Source organism: Aquila chrysaetos, chromosome 10 (assembly GCF_900496995.4).
Source record: "Aquila chrysaetos chrysaetos chromosome 10, bAquChr1.4, whole genome shotgun sequence".
NCBI classification, from domain to species: domain Eukaryota; kingdom Metazoa; phylum Chordata; class Aves; order Accipitriformes; family Accipitridae; genus Aquila; species Aquila chrysaetos.
The window spans coordinates 1,424,747-1,447,380 of NC_044013.1; the positions used below are offsets into that span (position 1 = coordinate 1,424,747).

The 22,634-nt window shown below is 41.6% G+C and overlaps 1 protein-coding gene across 3 annotated transcripts in view; it reads right to left on the reverse strand.

The window, feature by feature from the left end:
- GPR149 (G protein-coupled receptor 149) overlaps positions 1–22,123 on the reverse strand; it is a 29,218-nt gene extending 7,095 nt beyond the window's left edge. For all 3 annotated transcript variants that reach the window (XM_030029218.2, XM_030029217.2, XM_030029214.2), the window contains exons 1-3: positions 20,657–22,123; positions 19,436–19,628; positions 15,936–16,489 (exon numbers count right to left, since the gene is read on the reverse strand). In XM_030029218.2, the coding sequence (XP_029885078.1) occupies positions 15,936–16,489; positions 19,436–19,628; positions 20,657–21,625 (1,716 nt within the window). In that variant the 5' untranslated portion in view covers positions 21,626–22,123. The remainder of the gene's footprint in view (positions 1–15,935; positions 16,490–19,435; positions 19,629–20,656) is intronic.
- Positions 22,124–22,634: the final 511 nt, after the last annotated feature.

Below are 22,634 nucleotides of genomic sequence, written 5' to 3' on the forward strand. Positions count from 1 at the left end.
CTTCCCTTGCCTAGTTTTACTTTTTGTGGAGAGTGTTTATTTCTATCACGTCCTACCACAAGGCATACCCCCTGTGCAGCTCCTGCCCGAGATGGCTGGAGGCTATTCTGTCTGTTAGAATCTGGGACAGGGATTTCACTGGAGAACTACATGTACCAGCACATGCATATTTCACAAGCAAAGACAAAAAATTACAATGAAATAAATCACGAATGTACTTGTTCCTTAAGGAGTGCTGATGCATTCTGAACAGAGAAATCTCTGCATAATTGATAAAGCAAATCCTTTCATTATTAAATTAAATTATCCACCTTTCAGATTTCACAGAAGACAGAAAGTAGTTGTTGTTGCTATGAGGCAAACCTTCCTCATAATCACTGTAGTTTTAAACCAGGCTCCCCTGTTCTGTTCCAGCTGCCTGAGCAGAGTTTGAGGCAGGTTCACAAGGGAGGATATTGTAGCATAGGGGAGGCTTCAGCCTCTGCAGAGGATGTAACTGAGCTCCACAGCGGCTGGGCAATGGGTCCTGGCAGAGAGGTTTCAGTTTCGAAATGCTCAAAGCAGTGAGAAAGGGCCCACCAAGAGCCATCTGACTGAGAGTTTTTAAATGATCCTACTATGGCCATTTACGGAACCTAGAAACTACACAGCCTTCCCTGCACAGAAAATAAGTTTTTGATCCCTATGGCTTTCTTGTGGGAGAAGGGAAGGAAAGGGGAAGGTAACTTTTACAGAATCTGTTACTGTATTTCTCCTTGCAAACTGGCAGAAACCAAAGCAAAACAGCCTCTTCTACCTGGTTTGCCATGAAATACTTATACTTTTGTGAAATATTAATAAAGGGGTACTAAGCTGCAAGTACACTTGAAGAAAATTTTAATTTCATCACTTGCCAAAGCAGAGCCTCATTCTGTATGCTGGTAAGTGCCTCCAAAGGGCGTACGGCATTCCCTCTGCTTCCCTTTGGTGTCTGCAGGAGTTGATCAGCAATTTGCAGAGCTGGGCACTTACAGAAAAGTCAGGAATGTATGACTGCAATCAACTTTGAATACTGTTTCTGATGTATTTACATGTGATGGTAAAAATAATTTAAAACTCTAGTTTACAAGTGTCAAGAATTTATTCTGCTAGAGGAAGCCTAGAAAATTCTTTAAGGCTAACGTATTAATATTTCAAGTATCAAACATTTCTACATATTTTTGCATTTTATATTAAATGTAACTGGATTCATCCTGTTACAGGTATCTTAAGCTCAGTGGTCCTAGTTCTCCAGTGCTTAGCACCTGCAGAGACCATCATCCAGTCTGGATAAGCATATACTTCCCAGGACTTCCTGGTAATTTTTTGTTTCAGGGAGCGGATGACTGCACAGCAGGGAAAGGAAAGCGTGAACAGCTCCATTCCCCAAACACAGTTATCATTTAATACTTCATCTCCTGAGAACAAAGCTGACTCTGTTCCAGAAGTGGATTCTTAGCTAGGCAATGCTTGTTAGCAACTGAAAGCAAAGATAAACTGTTCAGAGCCACATGACCTGAATGGTGGCTCACGTAGCTTGCAAATCAGTTTCATTTCAAAGACAATAAATTGCTGTTGCAATATGGTAAAGGCCAGTGGAGAAAAAAAGGTTAACTGGTGGAAGAAAGAAAATGCCTAAGAGCCTGGAATTCCTACATGCTCCAGGGGAAGAAGAAAATTTGTTTGGAGGATACTCCGGTACACCTAAGTTAGGAGCTACCCTTGCTGACTCTGCAAGAAGGCTGCGTACTCAGACATTTAGAGTTTGAACTAGTTGCCCAGACATGGTTGTCTAATGCCATCAGAGATGCCACAGAGGATTTGGGATATCCTCAAAAAACTTTCAAATATAACAGAGGACTAATGGGAGACCTACAGCCTCCTGAAGCAGCAGCTGGAGGCCAAGTGGGACACCCTAAGGCATCTCAACTGTGTGCCTGTGTCTGGGAAACGGACTCAAGCACAAGGTAGTTTGTAGACTCTCCCTCGTGATTCCTAATTTTCAAATGTCATGAATCACAGGCCCTGGAATAATAAGATAGGTGTTACATTAGTGTTACAGTGAAGTAAAGATCATACTAGAGTGTGTATCTCATCTCTAGAAAAGGTAGGAGAGCTCTGATGTGAGGTCCCAGAACAAAGAGTGACTCTCCCAAGCCTACAGAATGGCACAGTGGTAGACAACAGAACAGACGGCAGGTTTTGCTGTGTCCCAGTCCAGTGCTAATTCCACTGGGCCATGCTGCGTTCCCAAAAAGAAATATTAGCAATCTAAATAAAGCTCTAATGAGTTTGCATTCCTAATTACTTTGGTGGAATACAGCTCTAGCTGAAAAGTTCTATTTTTAGAATGCTTCCAGTAACAATCCTGATGTTTCTTTCCAGAGACAATGTGTTTTCTGTTTATTTTAAAATAGAGGCTTAGTCTTCCACTTCCCTAAAAATAAAAATTAGCTGCAGTAAAATTAATTACTGCAATGATTTGCCCTTTGAGAGGCTGACTGCAGTAAATTTAGAGCTAATAGGGTATGACAAGAATAGACAAGCTCACCTCAGATGACCTGAAACCCAGTATTTGTCATTGGCCTGGCCGATGTGGACAGTCCTGTATTTGGAGCAAATTAGTAACAGAAAGTGCAACAGAGGCATCCAAGGTAAGAATACTTGCATCCACACACCAGAACTTCTGTACTCAGTTGTCTGGGGTGAAGTAAATGAGCTCAACAGAAAGCCCTTTAATATTCCACAAATAATTAATATGGCACCTTTAGTGACCCCCTGCAGTATGGGTGCAGCACAGACAGAAGCTCAGAAGGTGCACGGCTTTAAGGCCATTCAGATGAGTCCAGGGCTCTCCTGACTGCTGGCCTTCATGGGAGTCATCTGTCATGAGCTTTGGTCTCTCTGTCATCTCTAGTTGCTGCTGTCCTACAGAAGTTCAGATGCTCTGCACCTACTTATGCTAAAATTATTACAAACAATCTATATTTTCATGTAAAGATTTGTTGTTTCAAATCTATTATATTTAAATAGTCTTCCTCACAGACAGAATAGCTGATTTTACAAGAAACAACTCTCTTCAGTATGGAAACAGGCTTGCCTGATGGGCTTTGCTGGTATGTCTGGCTTTCACCAAACTACTTGCCTTCAGGACACCTGTCTCACATCCTAAACTGAACTTTCAAAAATAACTGGGAAAATGCACATCTGTTTTGATTTGTATGTTTGCTATTTTTAATAAGATTTTTGGAACAAGTACAGACTTGGTCCTTATGTAATTCTGTGCGTTTGTTCACACAACACAGCGTGAAATATTTACGACAACTTCTAATAATCTATTTGCACTTTCAGGTAGGAAAGGGTGCACAGAATTAAAATTTCAGTGTAGTTTTAATTATTTGCATGAAGATAAATATTTGGGGTATGTGCAAGAAACAGAGATATCAAAAATCTACACTAGAGGAACATTTAAAATGTGAAGTCATGCATTTGAAAGTATTAGACTGCCAGCAGTGTGGCTACCTGGGCAAATTAATTCTAGCTCTTGTATTTCTATCTTGTGTGGTTTCCTCATGTGGTACAGTGAATGTGGGCAACAACTACCCATGCAATTGAAGGCCAAGGTCATGGTCTATGTGTACACCTATGTTCATACGGAGAGGTGGGCGGAGAAGCTACCTGAGGTTTTAAAAGCAGAACAATGAGCCTAGCACTGCACTGAGGCAACCACCTCGCTCCTAGCTGTAGAGATAGCTCTGCCCCTGCATCTCCATTGCACAGACACAGGTCAACTGGACCACAATTAAAGCAGTGTTAGTGTCCACAGAACTGAAATTTCCTGCTTTAGAAAGGTGTAACTCTGCAATCTACATATCACACTCTGAAGAACAGGGCTTTTGCATAGTTATATGTATGTGCCAAAGCTTTCCAGCCATGAACGTTTGAAAACTATTTCTTATGGTCTTGACTGACAGGGCTGATTGCATTATTAACTGTCTGAAGAAGGTTAGTATTGCAGAAGAGAGAAGAGGTCTATCGGGCAGCATGTGGTGGGTACAGAAATCAGAGCTTGGGATGTCTGATCGAGCTCTCTCCATCACCCTGCTACCAGGAGGCGGTCACTCTTTGCACAGGGGATGGTCTGCTGGCATTCATTCTCTTTTTTTGTAATAGCTGCAAAACTGGGCCTTACCCTGTTCACCAGATTTGGTGAAGTTTATTTGACATGTGTACTGCCAGTCCTGGAAAAAAGTTCCGAGTTCATTTGCAAGCATCATAATAACAGGCTTTCTGCTGAGCTGCAGGTTATTGTAAAGTTAAACTGAAACGGTGCTTTTGCTTACTAGGAAAATGTAATGAAGAAAAATACATTGAAGAATAGCCCAAGCCTTTAAAAATGGAGAATATATCAGCCTAGAATGTAATGGCTTTATTGGAAGGTGTCTAAATTGCACTGCTTTTGTAACTCCTATTCCATTAAGTGGCATTAGGGCCAATGTACAAGGATCCCTTGGTCAGTGTGATATTGATTTTGTTTGTAGCATTGTCTGTTCTCTCAGAAAAGGAACATTGATACCAATCAGTGGCAGCTCTTTGCAGGACTGATTCCTGTAAGAGTCTCTGACATACAGTGTCACTAGTCAGCTCCACAAGGCTTATTTATCCTCATTATTTCTCCACAGCCCAGTTTTTTATTTCTTTTCTCTAGTCCATGCATGCACGTATACTTGTACCTAGCATTCATAAAAACCTGTTTAAGCAACAGATCTGATTCAGACAGAATAAACAGCAGCCATAGGAAGCTAACTGCTTCACACGGGTGCCAGCATGAGGGAAGTGCTAGGAGCTTGCCTATATTCAGCCTTGCCCTCCTGGGCAAATGTTTCTACTCTCAGTGTTTCTCCTGTTTGTGCAATTCAACAGAGTGCCAATTGCAGTTTAACTGCAAGCAGAGAGTCAGCAAGCATCGCAAGGACTGCACCACTTTGTCCCACTTGGAGCAAAGTTAGAAGATGATGGTGAAATGCTACATTGATTTTCCAACCAAGGGAACACCACTTGCAGGAAGAGACCAGACAAGAACATCACAGCAGATTAGCATCAGTACAGTTGTATAGGCCAGTGGGAAGCAAATACAATCTTCAAGTCCATTCGTAACTCAGCTTCTATGCTGTGCCTGGTGTTTACGAGAATGTTTAGAACTTTGCCGGAGTGAGAAAGATCCTGTGTATTTATCACTGCTAAAAAACCTTCAAACTGCAGACATCCAGATATACAGGGCTGACGACTCCTAAGTGAAAAAATTTACACAGCCTCCCTCTCTTTCTCTTTGCAGGGCACATAAATGGGTTCCATACAGAGAGCCTCTTGAAAGAGTTTGCTTGAGGCAACCCATAGATAAGGTATAAAGTCAAAGAAGAAAAATAATCAGAAAGCCTGTAACATATTGCAAGCCTGGGAGATTTCTGTTGCCTGAAGGCACTTAAGTATAGGCAAAAAAATACATGACATATTTACACTCAATCTCTTTAGGAAAGGGAGATACACTGGTATTTTATGAAATGTTAAAGGTATCTTTCAAAAATGCAGCTAAGCAAGAGTTAGAAATGACAAGTACCATTTTTTCTCTCCCTCTCAATTATAGCTAGGCTAGATGGGTATTAAATAAAACCCACTGCCTCATTCTCCTTTCATGTCACTTTTATTCCACAGAAATCACTTTGATGGAGTAACTCTTTACTCACAGAACAGACGATGACGAGACAACCAGCTGCAGCATCATTACTATCACTCCAAGGTAGTGCCATCTTCCAAGTAGCACATAGCTTCAACAGAAAATCAAAGGCATCACATAGATTGTCTGGCACCCTACTCTTCAAAAAGCTAAATCAAAGTAATTGATACCTTTCTTACTGCTTATTTAAGGTCTGAAAATAACAGAATAAAAAATACTGCTTTCACAATACAAATTAAAATGGGCAGCCTTCTGCAAGTATCACTTGTTGCTCAGAGGGTGAAAAAAAAGTAATGTAGGGAGAGACTTATCCCTGGTTTCCCTGAACCACTTCAGGCAAGCGAGCAGTGCAGGCCAGCCAGCACGCGCTATCCCTCCTCTCAGCAGACAGCACTGAAAAATATTCAGTCCTGCTAAGAGTTACCTTCCCCTGAAGTGCTGGAGTGGTTGCTGGCATCAGACATGGGAAATACCAGCAGTTTTTCAAATGAAAGCTTTGCACAGACTGTTACAAAGCCCCACTAAATATAATGGAATATTTACCTGACTAAAAGCTGGGACGTCTGGACTTGGGATGCTTTGGATCAGACCCACTGTTGACTAACCTTGCTATTTACAAACTTTAGTAAAACATGGTTGGATTTGTTTCCCCATTTTGATAAAATTTGAGTTGCTAAAGGTAACCTACCCACATCTGCTTCTGACTTTCCAATTTCTAAAGCCAACCCCAGTTTACTACCTGAGGTAAGAGGTTAGTTATCAGGGGAAGCTGTACTTTTTAACACTATTCCAATATCATGCCTCTATTGCTGACATGCAGTCAGCAAGTCAGCCTGCAACTCTCATCTCTTGTACAGTGTGTGAAGAGGCTGTCAGTGAGGACCACCTCCACAGTAACTGCACGATTGTGTGTTTAACTATTAAATCCTTATGCCTTTATCCCACTGTGTGAATCAGATAACCTTAAAATCAGCAAAGTCATATTCACAAGGATCCAGTTCCAGTTGTTATTGGCAAGTTTAAATCTCAAACGGCAGAGTCCTCAATGCTGGCCAATTTCCATTCAGCTGAAACTAATTATCTTTTGTCAAGGTGGTTGACCAAGTTTTAGCCAAGCACACAGGTTTTCACATTTTAATTCTTAATCACAGTGCAACTGAATGATTGGGTAATGTAATACCAGAACACCAGAGACTATTTCCTACTGTACCTGACCTAACACTGAGAGGAGACCAGCAGTTCTAGTTCCTTACTCCGTTAATTTTTTATCAGAGATGCAAAGCCTTTCACTGGATCCTTACGCTTACCAAGCAGTGCAAACCACCTTCAAACGAGATAGAAATGATCACCCAAAATCCAGTAAGATTTCAGCAAGTTCTTTGCCTCAGAGGCTTTTTTTTAATATTAAGAAGTGGTATGGGCCGCTGGGCCAATCTGCCCAACACACACTGTAAGTTTGTGGGTAGCAAAATAGGAATTTAACATTTCTTTGTTACTGAGAGAATAGCATGTATGACCATCAGCATGATGGCTATAACCATTTAACACCTCTGAACAGCTCCTGCTATAGAAGCAGAGCTGGGGGGAAATGCACAAGATGGCTTTGTAGGGCAGAAACATAAGGGGGCACGTTTCCAGGGCATGGTGTGTGGTTCAGCCTTTTGACTTCCATTAGTGATAATGGGAAAAACACAGCTATGTCCCTACCCTCAGGATGCAGCCCAAAAGGATATTTTTGCCTGTAAACACTGCGATTTAGTACACAGCACTGCACCCAGTATTCCCACCTCTGCCTTCATTTCATCAGCACAGCCACTGCCATGTGCTAGCTTTGCAGCAAGACAAGATTTATGGAAGCTTTATTTTTGCGCTTATTTTCCCTGGGTTGAAACAGAGGCAAAACCACAGCTTTTAGGTGAAAGGGCTGAGTAAATTTACTGGAAAGTGCTGAAGAAAGAAAGAAAAAAGTGTACGTGACATGGTAGGAAGGAGCTTGCAGGGAGGGGTGGAATAGGTGACATTTCTCTTCATATACTGACAAGCAGGAAGATACGTCAATCCAAACTCTTATAATATGTAAACCAGTATTAAAGAAATATATGTCTTCATTAATGTGCTTTACACTTATGCCATGTTGCTCCTTCCACTTGCTTCTCAGTCACAGGGGAGCCACATGGTGATGTCCCCCTTCAGCTGTCATCAGGTTTTGTTCCACTGAAACGAATGTACTGCCACTTGCAGTACTTCTACAGTGGAGCAATGTATCAGGCTCTGGCTATGAAAATAAAAGAAAATTAGAAGAAAGGCCAAACACAAGCCAAGGAAATTGTTGCATTTCTTTAGGGCTGTGATATAGTACGGATAAAAGCATTTATAAATGGAGTTCCAAGGATGGATTTACTGCAGTAGCCTAAGAGAGCAGCTGTATCTTCCCTTTCCTTCCTAGTACCTCCTCTAGTACGTGTCCTCCCTCCTATGGCACAGAAAGGCTGTACCAGCCCCCATGGCCCCCACCCCATCCCAGCTGCAGCCGCCCTTCAGCTGCAGCACTGAAGTCCTGGCAGGGAAACTCTGAAAGTCTGCCTCAGGCTCAGCTTCATCTGATCAGACATGCTTCCTACTCCACCCAATGAACTGCCAGCCCATATGACAAAAAAAGTAACAAGCAAACATTGCATCTCTACGGGCTTTTTGTGGCACTGGTGTTGGGCTCCTTCCAGAAAGCAAAGACAAAACTGTCTCTAACCAAGCAACTGGCAGGCAAAGGATCTGCTGTCATTCAAAGCCATATAAAACTTTAGTTTTGCTGGGTATTATAACTGTGCTGTGACCGGAGATCGCAGCCAGCAGCAGCCTGTAGTACCGCTGGGCTATACGTGTATTTTGCCCCAACTTGACTTGTGGGAAGCTCAATAGAGTTTATCCAGATGATATGCAGGACAGAGCTGAATTCCATTTTCCCTCTATATTCTCTAGAGGATTCAGTACTGGCCGAGCAAGCAGACTCCCATCTTCAGTTCAGCCTGGGGTTCCTTCCCCTAGGCCCTCCCAGCATGGGAGCCAGCAGAATAATGAGCAGAGAAGAGGAGAACTGGTCACTGCAGAGTGACTGCTGCTTCACACATTGTTCTCCTCCCTGGCAGAGGGAATGTATTAGAGACACCACAGTTCCAGGAGCCTAGACCTCCAGTTTTAGTACCTCACAGTGTTTGCATTGCATGCATCTGGGTTTCAGAAGAAACCAGTAGATTGTCAGCAGCATAAAGCCGCAGGGGTAGAGGAGCTGCCTGTGGAACTCAACCCACTACATCAACTCCTAATGTAACCCAATTTTTTTTAAGTCCAGAACTAGGATCAACTCTCAGTGAGAGCAGCAGTGTCTATGATCAGGCAAGGGACCAACTAATTTCCATCAGATTAGGTCAATTCTTTTTGATGGCAGCCTGCAAAAAACTGCAGAGAAGTTTGAAGTACTGCCAGTACAGGCAGAGCTTATAACAGATGTATTGCAAAATAATCAGAGGTTTTGTTGCTAAGTAGAAAGGAAAACACAGTCTGAACGTATGGATGTTTCTGGAAATGAAAAACAGAATGCTTCATACCCTGCTTTTGCAGTAACTTTTTTTTGTGGTCTGTTAAAAGCTTGAAGAGCAGCCACCATACAGTCACTAGAACTGGCTAATAGCACAAGACTGGGTGAAGAACTGGAAAAAATTAGTGAATGCCAAAAAACAAAAAGGTATATAGTAAATGAGACACTCCTCAAAAAAGAAGGCTAAAAGAAGATGGATCTGTCTTGAATTGTATTGCATTTGACCAGCACTATTCAGTGGCTTTGGAGAGTGGTTTTTGTCAGAGCAGACATAAAGCCCTTTCACTCTAAACTACATTCAATGCATGTGACTGAGCTTTCTCTTTCCCATCCTGCTTTTCTCTGTTTTACCCCAACTCTGAGTAAGCAGAAGCACAAAACTAACAGCTGCAAGATCTTGTCACCAGTTCTCTGGTAACACAACTTGCAAGGCCACAGAGCACTGGTGCAATCCCTGCTACCCTCTCAGAAGCAATGTGCCGACAAAGCGCACTGCATGGAACGCAGCTGCACTGCATCTCCCGAGCAGCATCATCATTTTAATGTTACCAGATTAAGGTATTTCTACCTCCAGATCATTACAGTTACCTACAAAAATAGCATAACTCATTAACCAGCCTAATACAAATCAACATGCACACACACACACACACACAAATTTCTTTAAACAATGTCAATTTTATAAATCAATGCCAGTAAAAATCTCACTCACTGCTATGAACTCTGGAATTCAACATGGCCTTGACGTGATATGCGGCAGAAGTATACATCCTAATTACGTTTCCTTACATAAGCAATACTAAATAACAGGATCTACAGAGAAAGCAGAATTTATTTTAAGTTAACGGTTTACCTTTTATTGATTTCATGGCTTTTAAAAATAACATAGAGTGACATGTCTCTGTGTTTGAGACAGGTCCCTCAAATAAAACACGAGCATGGATGTGCTCTCTTTTGTGGGAGAAGTCCTCCTTGCCTTTCCTTTCCCCTCATACCCATCCCTCTACTGAAATGGTGCTCAGACCATTCTGCACAACCCGCTCGGATTCTCATCACTGCCACTTGTGCCAACAGCTTCCTCAAGCCAAGTTGTGTCCCACATAACTTGGGTCATTTGAAAGGCTGAAGTAGTAGGTGACCCTGTAAAGGATAAAACTGCTGCCGCCGGTACCCTGAGCAGGATGTGTGCTGGGTTTGTTTCTGGACCACAGCACGCTCAGGCTGGACTGTTCTCCAGTATGTCGCTTCTTTTCCTCCTGAACTTTCTCAGAGAAACTTTGGGCAATTATTCTTTCATGAAACGACGCTTGTTCAAGCCTGCTTTTATTTGCACACTACATCTCATCTCCCTTTTCTCTCTCCTCTCCTGTTCAGACTGCAAAGTGGCTATGAGAAGGATTAATAAAAAGGCATGACAACAGGCCCTTAGAAAGCTGGTGACACCCAGCTGATTTCTGCTGACCTGCGCAGTGCAGGAAAATGTTGTGGCCAGCACTAGGCAAACACCGAGGCAGTTACTTGGTGCTTCATCTGCGCAGCAGAAACAATGCTGATGCACTGATGGAAGCAGTAGGATTATATTGTAAAGAGTTTACTTGTCCTGCTGCTAAGAAATACTTGTCCTCTGTGAAAAATCTGTGTGCCTGGCTAGCTGCTGTTTGGAGATCAGGATGAGACTATTGCACCTTTTTGGCCCTGACCAAAATGTTCTGGCTTACTGCACTTGGCAAAGCAGGTTTTATTCCAAATGGGACACCCATCAGCTACAGCAATGCACATTGTATTACTCATTCAGCAGCAGCAACTCTCACAATGATTTCTTCAATACCTGGCTGAAGTTGACTGTAGTTCTCCCAACTGTAACTTCAATCAGCATGGAATTTTCTAGATTTGATTTCTGCAATGCTCTCCATTTTGCTGCAGAACTGCAAATTGTTTGGGTGTGTAAGTAAAAGATCCTCTCCATGAACATACAAGAGCACAAAGGCACAACAGCAGGACGGGGAACCCCAATAACAGCAATGTAGCACCCCGACCCAGCTGCTCTCAGGGCTATCATGGGAGCTCTTAATTTCAAAAGCTTTCAAACCACGTAGTACAACAGATATGACAGAAGAATTTTAATATAAGAACAATGCATTCTAGTTTTCTATAAGACAACTCACTGTCCATTTTCAACAAGTATGTGCACGACTGAGATTATGTTTTTCTCAAGTTCTCATGTCGAGCATCTATGCCCTTTGCTATGTGGAAATTCAGCATGTAAGGACACATTTACTGCATCACTTAACAGCTAAGCTGAAAATCCATGCATAATTGCTATTCTTCCTCCTACTGTAAGTTATTACAAGTTCTGCTTATTGAAAAGAACCCTGGAAGTACTCTAATAAGAACATCTATATTTATTTCTGTGATCAAGCATTTATAGTCTGAAAGTACTGAAGATGAGGAACTTTCATCCTATTAGGATAATCATCCATTTCTTTGTAAGGTTTGGTACCTTCTCCCCAGTTGGCTAGCTTAATTGACAAATTAAGCAGAAGTACATGGCCAATAAATGATAGGGAAAGACTCCTTTTTTAACAAAGGTGAGAAATGGAGAGTGATGTGGAAAAAGTGACTTTTCTTAGATACCTAGGGACTTCCAGACAGGATATATAAAAGGGATGGCTTTCAACTTATTTAATGTTTGGTCCAAATTGATCTTTCATCCAACATACATCTGAGAAATGCATTAAAGTTATTTTTACAACACTTGCTGGAGTTTCATATTCTGCCCTTTTTCAGCAGCAAAGCAAATGTCAGTGCTGTGAAGCTCTGGAAACTCATGCTGAATGTCAGAAACAGTGAGATCTGTAACTTGGAAGCCTTGAACTTTTAGACCATAGGAGCCTTAATGCCTGGCAGCTGCACACCAGGTTATAACTTGGAAAATGTCAGGGAAGGATGAATTGGGATTCCTTGTAATGCAAGTAGCGAAGAAGTATGTCCAAAAGTGACATATAAAGCCTCAGGGCACATAAAGCCATCCTCATGCAGTCGTTGCCAGCTGCTTCACAAAGAGATGCTCGTACCTGCTGTAATGGAAGTCACAGGTCTAGCAATTTGAAATGGCAAAGACAGGAGATGGGAAGAAGAATTTATTTAATTTTAAACACCATCTGAAAACTACTGCAAGGAGAGCCACAGTTAATGATGAACCTAGTGATATACTGACTTTATTAATCAAACTATACATGGCGCACGAGGCTAGCAAGAACTAGTAGATTAAAACCAGGTTGAGTCATCATTTACTTTCGCCCACAAACACAGTAGTTCATCACTGCACACTGCAACAGAGTGAACATTTGCTTTTTCATGAAAGGGATGATCAGTCAAATTTGAAATATCAAACAAATTCCTACTTTGACTCAAATGATAAACTTGTGTTTATCAGAGGGAGAGGGGATTCCCTTATTTAGATATAAAATACATCTTATACATCTTATCTACATATGTGCCAAAGGTCGAGAGCAAGTTGATCTAGCTTTGAAGTCAGCCCTGCTTGGAGCAGGAGGTTGGATTAGGTGACTTCCAGAAGTCCTTTCCACCCTAAGGCCTTCTGCAGCTCCTGTCTTGTGGACTTCACACAGGCTCTTACCCCACTCCCACTGATTATAATGCCCAATGTCTACTGAATTCCACAGTGCACACTCAAACCCTCAGAATTTAGTTAACACTCAGACAGGTAGACTGGCTTTGGCTTCTGACTTCATCGTGCCCAAATTCCTGCCTCCTGCATCACCTCAGGGTTGCGGTGGGAGGAAGACTGGGGTTCTAGGTATCAGCAGGTATCGGAATTCAAATAAACAAGGAGAGACTGTACTGACTGTGGAGTTCACTGAAGTGACACATTGGAAAGATTAACAGAAGCCATGCTTCTGCAGGAAATGCTAAAAAAGCTTGACAATCTCACTTAGCCCAGGCAGCATGCGCTCCAGAAGACATGGTTCTCATAACCCAGGCAAGGTCAAGTCCTTCCCTCCCATTTGGACCTTAACATTCAACTTCTTTAATGCAAGTTTGCCCTTCCAAACATTGGCAGGATAGCTTGGGAAAAAACTAAGCCTTCCAGGAAAATTATTGACCAGCTTCCATTGTCCTTGAATAGGGCATAAGCATGTCACTACATCACCTGGAAGCGTGTTTCTCAGATTTACAGAGACTTCTGCTTATTTCAATGGAGACACTAACAGGCAACTGATACTTTGGTTTCTGTGACCACTGAAGGACAGTGGGAGAGTAACTGCTTCCATATGACACAAGAAACAGCTTTCCCCAAATATAAAATCATCCTCCTGAGCATTTAAATTTTCAATTAAGTTTTTGTTTATTCCTTAGAAGAGAGATACACACTCTTGTTTACTCTCAATGTCACAATCCTAGAGAAAAACTGAAGATATGCTTTTCCTTTGTCCGATATGAACTTCTCACTGTGCAAATATAGAAGAAAAGCAGTAATTTTGCCAAATACTACAAAAGCTCCTGAAATTTAATCAAATAAAATGAAAACTCAACCTCAAATAGTATTACTATTTATTACTCAAATAGTAATAAAATATTTTAAAAAATACTTCAATGTTCTTTGGTTTAGTCCTTCTGCATGTGTTTCTTGGTTGCTCATGCATAATAAACTGAAAGCCAATACTGGCTCCTTTTGGATTCCGCCAAGGGAGACTTCGAAAGGTGAGCAGGCAGAACTGACATTTTAAGTTGTCTCAGAGTCAATTTACAGCAGCAATATGAACCTATGACTGTGTCACATATAAAACATGAAAACTGTACTTATACGTACACAGAACTGCCCTGGTTTATGCTGAAAATGGGTATATATCTATGCTGCCAGAAGACCATTATATATACTACGCAGACCAAAACTGTGTACTGGAGCATAAATGCCATAGCACAGGAAAGGTGCACACAGAAGGAACAGATAATTGCATGATACAGTACTACCTCTTTTCACTCCTTAGGCCACTCTGAGATGCTTTTTAGAGTCCAGTATGTGACGAAAGCAGCATGTAAATTCTACAGGAATAAACACTTGTTGCTCATTTCAATTTCCACTACAGATATCACACTGCAGGCTCACCTGGTGCCTCATACCAGCATTTGGCCTTTGGTTCATAATCATGAATTTTCAGGAGACAGAAAATCCTCATACTCATTGCCCGCTTAATAGACAGTTGACAAGGAATGGCTAACAATCTTTCCCTTCTTCCATTAAGGGCATTCCACCCGCAGTTGTGAAATTTTGTCCCTTAAACAAACACTGATTATAGAAAATAATAGTAAAGCTTTGCAGTTCTCCTTGAAGTCCACGTTCTTACATGAGATAATAGCTGTCCTTTGCTGGATCCAATTTCAGTCTGCCATTCTACAAGTAGCAGTTTTGGGCAACTCTCTCTCACAGCTCTTCCTTAGTGTTGAACCCAACCCTAGTCAGAAGTCAGTGCAGACCCTCCCAGTATGCGCACTAACAACAAGGTTTGTCATGGCAGAATCAAAACGCCTCTAAGCTGAGGAAATCGGTAATCCTGCTGTCCTTGATATGCCATTATCAGCATGGCAAGGAATAGGCAAATGAGTAGTCTGCACTTGGAACAGACCGTAGTCCTGCAATCTGATAACCAAAAGCAAACCCCAGCTTTTGTGGCAATGGTGGTGCATTCAATAGGACACCTCTTTAGGTGAAAGAGTTATACAGAAAGATTGGAGTGCTCTCTAGTAATTTTAGATGGCATGTCCTTAAAGCCTATGGTTTTTGATATTCCCTTTCTCCCAAGCTGTGAAAAGCTGTTGGATTCAGTACAGTGCACAGCAAATGTGAGAGAGCAGAATCAGAACCTCTGTGCAAAGAACTACACAAGCTGAGGTTACAGACACCTTTAACGAGTCTTTCAATTGAAGCACTAATGTATTAAGACTCCACCTTCACTTTTCCCTCAGAGCTCCTGCAAACTAACACATTTCTCAGAATTTCTTCTTGCCAATAACTGTCCACAATCTAAAGGAAAGGGATGAACAATATAATATTTGGAATCTTTTTGTTTGAATCTAATACAAATCTTTGTGCCCAGATTGAAATCTGCATTTCTCTGTGGACTTACCATTCATGTTTGGTTTTGCAGTCCTCTTTTTTCCCCTACCCAAAACATAAGCATGACAAAAAAAGTCACCAGATGCTTGGAAATACTCTTGAAAATATAATCTTTTGGAGTCTTTTGGAGAGAAAATTCCTATTCATTAAGATGAATTAACATAATTCATGCTGAATTCTTACCATATACAGATCATGCAGGTGCACACAAAATAGTCAATAATAATTAAAAACCTATGACTGAGAAGACAAGTGAGAAATTATTGCAGGATCAGAATCTGCAAATAGGTGTGTGGTTACTAAAATATACAATGCTGGGCATGATTTTTACTAAAAGTAACTACACTGCCAATAGGACTAATAGTAATTTCAATGTAAGTGAAAATTATTCTTATTTTTTGGTAAGGTAATTCTTATTATCAGAAAAAAATAAGGGCAAATTCATATTTTACCTGCCGAGGGGTCCTCTCGGATTTGCTCCTGCACCATTCCCAGTCTGTGAGTTCAGGTTTATGGCTTTCCTCATGGGACAGCCTCCTTTCTGGCCCCTCAGAAAAGGTCGACTTCTCAAAGTTTCTGACCTCTTCTCTTCTCGCGGTTCCCGGTTTGCCAGGAAGGAGGCGGTGGGCTCCCGGTTTGTCGGGAAGAAGGAGGCGGTGCGCTCCCGGTTTCTCGGGAAGGAGGCGGTCGGTTCCCGGTTTGTCGGGAAGGAGGAGGCGGTCGGTGCTCCCCTCCTGGCCCGGGGCCGGCACGGCCGCGGGGCCCGCCGGGGCGTCCCGGGAGCTGTCCGCCGGGGCCGTGGTGCTGAAGTCCGCCTTCCCACAGCGGGGGGGATCGTCGCTTCCTCTCCGAGGCTCGTCCGCGTTACCGCAGCCGTAGCTCACCAGGTTGTGACAGGACGTAGATTTACCGCCACCGTCGTGGCGGTGGTGGTTTTCGCGGGATATTTTGTAGATTCCATAACCTTGCTGGAACGACAGGTTGAATTCGAAACCCCTACGTTTAGCTAAGGGGAAAGGAAAGAAATGTCACATTGGAAGAGTCAAAACCAAGAAGATAAATGAGATTACACTCACAGTGAAAACGACATCCTAAAACACGGAATAAATTGTTTAACTACTGCTAGAAACAGACAATTTTCTATCCATAAAAAGAATGAATTGTTGAGAAGAAAGACTTTGCAGATAGTATGTTATTATACTGCCTTCTTAATGAATTCAGAAATGATACATTCCAAAATTAATGGATTACCAGATTCCCAGAAACTGGTAGATTATCTGCCATTTTCAAAACCACTACAATATATGATATTTTGTCGGATATACACAAGAAGAAAAAATTTAAATTTTGTCATACTCTTTTTTTTCACAGCCTGTTTCAGCTATATTCCTGAAGGTGAAAAAATGTACAAAATGATAAAATATTCCTGAGAATCTATAACTAACCTTTGATATCAATAGTCAAGCAAGAAAAACAGAATTCTACAATAAAAAAAATAAATATTTGAAGTATTTACACAATGAAATTTTTGTATATTCTCTATTCTAAATTCAGTGCTCCAACTAATCTTACACAGTGATTGAACAATTAAATAAAAATTCTCAGTCATTATTTATACCCTTTCATTCTTCCTCCCTTCTAACACAAATCACCTGAGATTCTTCATCCTCTCCCTTTTCATCTTACATTATGTAGTAACTAAAGAAGTGCCTTTTATTTAACTAATGAAATCATCTTCCCACCGAACCTTTCATGCTAAATTTTAAAATAAAAGGTATGGGGATACATTTATACAACCTCTGTTTCTATTCAACAGTTTGTGTGCTTACTAGATCATATTTAATTGTGGGTGAAATTCTGACCTTAGCAGTCATTACATTAAAACTTGAGAATAGTCTTCAGTACAAATATCTAAAAGTCACAGATTTATTTTAAATGATTTTGTAACTGCTACTTTTCCATCTGCTGTACATTTATCTCTCTAAATAGCATTATCAAATACATCTGAAATAAACTGCCTTCATGATGAACTGCAGTCATCCTCTCTGGGAAAGCAGTTAAAATGGCATCAGTTGCAGCACAAGCCATTCTGCACTTGGAGAATGTGTTCAAAGCAAGTGAAAGCCATGAATGAGAATGGCTTTTCTCTAGGATTCAGGAGCTTCTTTCTCCCTAAACATGCAGTGAATGTCAGGAATTCATCCACTGATGTCAGAGGACTTTAACTCCAGAGAATGGGAAACAACACCCAAATCCTGAGAAGTATTTAGCTCTTAACTTTTGCAGTTGGACTAGATGATCCTTGTAGGTCCCTTCCAACTGAACTATTCTGTTCTATTCTATTCTATTCTACTCCTAACTTTCTAAATAAAACTTGCCAGCACTTTCAATTCCCCTTGGACCAGGCCTCAAGGGACAACTGTATCAAACTCTTGCACTGCGACTCTCACTTCTGAAAGATTAATGCATAAATCTATTATTTTTATATACTAATATAATTGCAGTATTATAAATAGGAAATTGCAATTATTTTTCTGTTAAGTTATTCTTGATAATAATTATGAATGTAAATTAAAAAATCAACTATTGCTCTATCCTCCCTCCTTGTACACTTCCTTACTATATTTTTACTGGAACATATATATTATATGTTAACAGACATCTAACAGATACAGATGTATTTAATATCCTGTGGCAGATTTCTATCCTTCAAACTTTCCATAATTACCTACTGTTGAATAGCTGAATTTTTTTAAGTTCATACATTTTCAGTTGTCCCAGAAAGCAAACATGTATGAACATAAATTCATACATTCGTGTGTAATTAATGTAAATTCATCACTAATAAAGATACTAAACTTATATTAGTAGGTATAATAAGCTTCAATAAAACATTTAAATAAGAAACACTTCTTAGAAGAACACTGGAAACGTATTTTCATTTGTAATTCAAAATGCAGTCCCTCTGTGCAGATACCTCAGTCTCCGATGTTCATGTATTTCATAAGTAACCGTGGCCACGAAATTTACAGGAAAGCATTATGCAGTCTTTTAGCCACAAATATGGTGATGTTATTCATGTTCACAGAAGCCTAAATGTGTTTTTCACTAGCAGTAAGTTCATGGAGTGATTGCTGTATTTCTTCTTCTTCTGTTTCTCTGACTGACTATTACCACATGATCAAGTTCTTTATGAAAAGAACAAAAGTCGTGTAACTGCAGGAGACAGGCTGTGGCAGTCAGCGTGTGCAGGGATTCCTCCAGATGGTTTTACATGGAGGCCCAGAGAAAAACAGGGCTTTAGAAGATTCCAGGAAGGTTACCAGTGAAGGTCTGGCATCCTCTGTTACACCAAGGTAAACTTTATAAACATGCAGGGAAATATTTTTAGGCAAAAACTGTGTAGGAGTTCCTCAGCTTTCAACAAGCGGCATGAACACACTGAGATACAGGCCCCTCCCATAAATCATGTCCTTCGCTCTTTGCTTATTGGTGTTGCTGTGATTTCTGGTTAGTAGCTACAGCACAGGTGTACAAACAATAGCTCCTCTCCTTCTTATAATTTGCTCTCAATTAGCATGTTTTTTTCCCCCACGACGTTAAACATGTTTAGCATGTTCCATGTATTTGATTAGTAGAAGTCAGATTTTGGTAGATATATCTTTCCCATGGTAGGAAAGGAGAGCAAAACTGGGATTCAGAGTCCATCAGAATCTGCTAAAAGATCTGACAGCGACCTGGGAAAATCAGCCAAGCTTCTGTGCCTCAGCATCCACGATTTCCCTCCAGCTGTCTCGCATGAATGTTGTGAGTCTCATTTACTGTTCTGAATAATGTCTGTATAATTCACGTAAATTATTTCAAGCAGTACAAAGTACTGCTACTGACACTAACTTCCTATCCTGTTTACTACAAGATACATTCCAGCTGCGTGTCACCCTTCCATACTTACTTTTGAGTTCTTCTGAAGACACTGCATAAGAATCCCTCCTGCAATTAATGATGCAGCCACAGGGCAGGTGGATCCAGTGTTCTGAGAGGACAAATACTGGGGTGACTGTGGCAGCCAGCAAAGTCAGCAGGAAGCTAAGCGTCTCAAATGAAAGGCTTTGAAAACCAGTGATGTGCTGGACAACCATTTGTATCTGAAAGGCAGAGCATTTTGAAATTTAAATCGCTTCAGGCACATGAGATACTTCCAGGAATAAACAGAACATCTCACCATTAATATGACACAAGTAAAAGACACAGGTTGTCATTAATGTTTGCTGAGCCTAACAATTTTGTTTCTAACAAAGAGTAGAGAAAATACACTGACAAGAGACTCTCTTCATTCTGCATTTCTCAGAAAAACCCTTGCTTAAGCTAAATATAGACATCTGAGCACCATTAAAACAAGCAACTCGCAATCCAAGCAACTTAGAAGGCACTGCTAGCGCAGTCTCTCCTGCATGGTATTGAGGAACCCCAGCTCCTGGTGGGGAACAGGAGAGAACTTAGCACCACAGAGGGCTGCACTGCAGATGCTCTGTTATGCTCTCTTTCCCTTGAGAGAAGCTCAGGTGCTGACTCTGTACACATCCTGGGGACTGGGATAACACTGCCCCAGACCCATGTTCTGTGTTCTCAGCAGACTCCTTTCTAATTATACATGAATGTAACTGTTCCCAAATATAGTAGTGCATGCACACGGACAGCACTCCCTCCCCCTGCCCCCAGTACTACAGAGATTACAGAGATGCAAGCAAACCTCATTTTTCTAACAAACTTCTATTTTTTAACCAGTCTGGCAAAGGACGTGACTCACAGCTGTGTGGAGGGGCAGAAGAGCTAGCTTAGTACAATTCACAGACCCCCATAATGCTGAACAAATGCTTGTCAGACAGCTGGCAATACAAAAGGGTGGACCTTATTCATCCCTGTATTCAGGTGATACAAATGATGTGATGATAGAGTAACATACTGATGAATCAGGCTCTGCCAAACCTGCTGAAAGCCAGTTAAATTCATGTAGTGACAGAGACCTGCTTTAAAGGACTTTTGCTGGCACAAACTATACTGTAAGGAACAATTGCAAAGGCTACTGCTCATCTGTTTCAATACATGGCACACCAACTCACATCCCATTTAAATGTAAGTAAAAATTAGAAAGTAAAGCAATCTGACAATTTACCATCATGGGAAGCCAGAGAATGACTTTTGTCAATGCAAGAATCAGCGAGAATCGTTTCTGGGCAAAGCCCACCGTGAAGCTCCTGCTCTGCATGCTGTGCATGCAACGGGGCTCGAGTGCACCGCTCTCAGCCACACCTTTCCTAAAAACTGCCTCCGAGCTTGGACATGCGTTTTGGAAATGCTTCAGGGTTTTATCCACAGGGTCCACCGGTGACAGAGATGGGGTAGCAGTACTGCAGCCTGCAGGTGTCCCAGGGGTGATGTAGCCTCGAGAGATTTCCTGGTAATCAATGTGTAATAGCTGTTGCTCATCTGAGCACAACAGCTGGTAAGTTAGAGGAACAGACAGCACTGTGAGGAGGCAGAAGCACAGCGAGTAGACAATAAATAAAAACAAGACATAGGAACTGGCACAGTCGGTGAAGCAACCCCAGGAGGTGGGGATGTACTTGCCCCAACCACAGAGAGGCAAAATGCAGATCAGCAAACTGACAATCCAAATGGTAAGAATGGCCCATACCATGCTCACTTGTCGCTTGGAAGTGCTGCAGCTCATTGTCTCCGTTTTATTGATGGTGTAGAAGTTGTAAGAAACTATAAGAGACCCTTTCAGGTTGCTAGAAATGCCCTGGAATAAATATATAAGGGCTGAGGTGGTGCACAGAGGCTGGGGAAGGACATCACTTGACCACTGGGTGAGCATGAAAATAATCACTGGCACGATGCTGATCAAATCATCTATTGACAAAGAGGTCACAATCATTGAAACCGTGGTTTTGTTTTGCATTTTCAGCAGGGAAACTAGTGAATAAATGCTGCCCAGAAGTGCTGTGAATGCAATGATGAAAGTCAAGCAGAATAGAAAGACATTCAAAGTTCTCTGCTCACTAGGCTTATCCATAATGCTATGATTTTCAGCGAAGAAGCTTGTCCCATTGAGTGACAAATTACTAGGCGTTACCGACATCGTCCTTGGCAAATTTTTTTCTTTGCCTTCTGACTCTGCAAGTTTTCACTAGCTGAAACCAGAACAGTTAGCTCCGCATCACAAGTTTCTTTGTTAACCTAGACTCTCTTCTGTGGCATCCGATGAAGAAATATTCAGGTGAAAGCACCCTTGATAACCAGAACAACTCATGCTCTCGAAAATTCAGGCAACAATGAAGTATCAAAGGTGCTGAAAAAAATGCAGTTCTTCATAATCCCTTCAGTACTGGAAGATGGTTAATTTAGGCTCTTCAGGTAATAACATGCCATTCACTTTTGACAGATATCAGGCAACATGCCTTACTCACGAGTTCAGGTGAAACGAAGGCAGAATATCAGGTATGTTCAAGCTCTAGTAGCTCGGGGAGAAACATAGTAGAAATGAGAGGCTGTTGGATTCACCCTGCGCTGTTCTGAGCTGCAGGAGGGAGGAGTCAGATGCAAGCAGGATAGCAGAGACGAGGGGAGTGAGTATCTTCTCAGCCGGAGCTGCCTCTTAGCTGGATCAGAAGACTGAAACAGTGTCCCTGCTAAGCCACACCTCCAATGCTGACACTGAAATCCAATGCAAATACTCAGATCTGATGTCAGCTGTAAATGTCATTCCCGTAAAGCCCATGGCTGCTCCAGGGCTGTGCATCATGAGCTAGAGCGCTGCTTTTATTCTTTCGTACTTCTGTACTCCAAGCTTAGCAAGGGGAAAAGCCACAGGAGCCTTTTATGAAGATGAAACAGAAGGGGTGTGCCTGCTCTGCCTTTTTGTATTCCTACTCCCACTGCAAGTGTGTGTGTGTGTATGTACATACACTGCACATGGATGCTAACCGTACAGCTACATAGTGACAACCTTTCATTAATGACAGGTAAATGCCATTCATGTTAGCCAGGTGTTGCCTGCCTATGTGGTATCTCAGCTTAGTCTGGGGTTTATAAAACTTTCATTCCCTGCGTGATTCAAATCTGACCCGCATCAAATGCTGACTATCTGC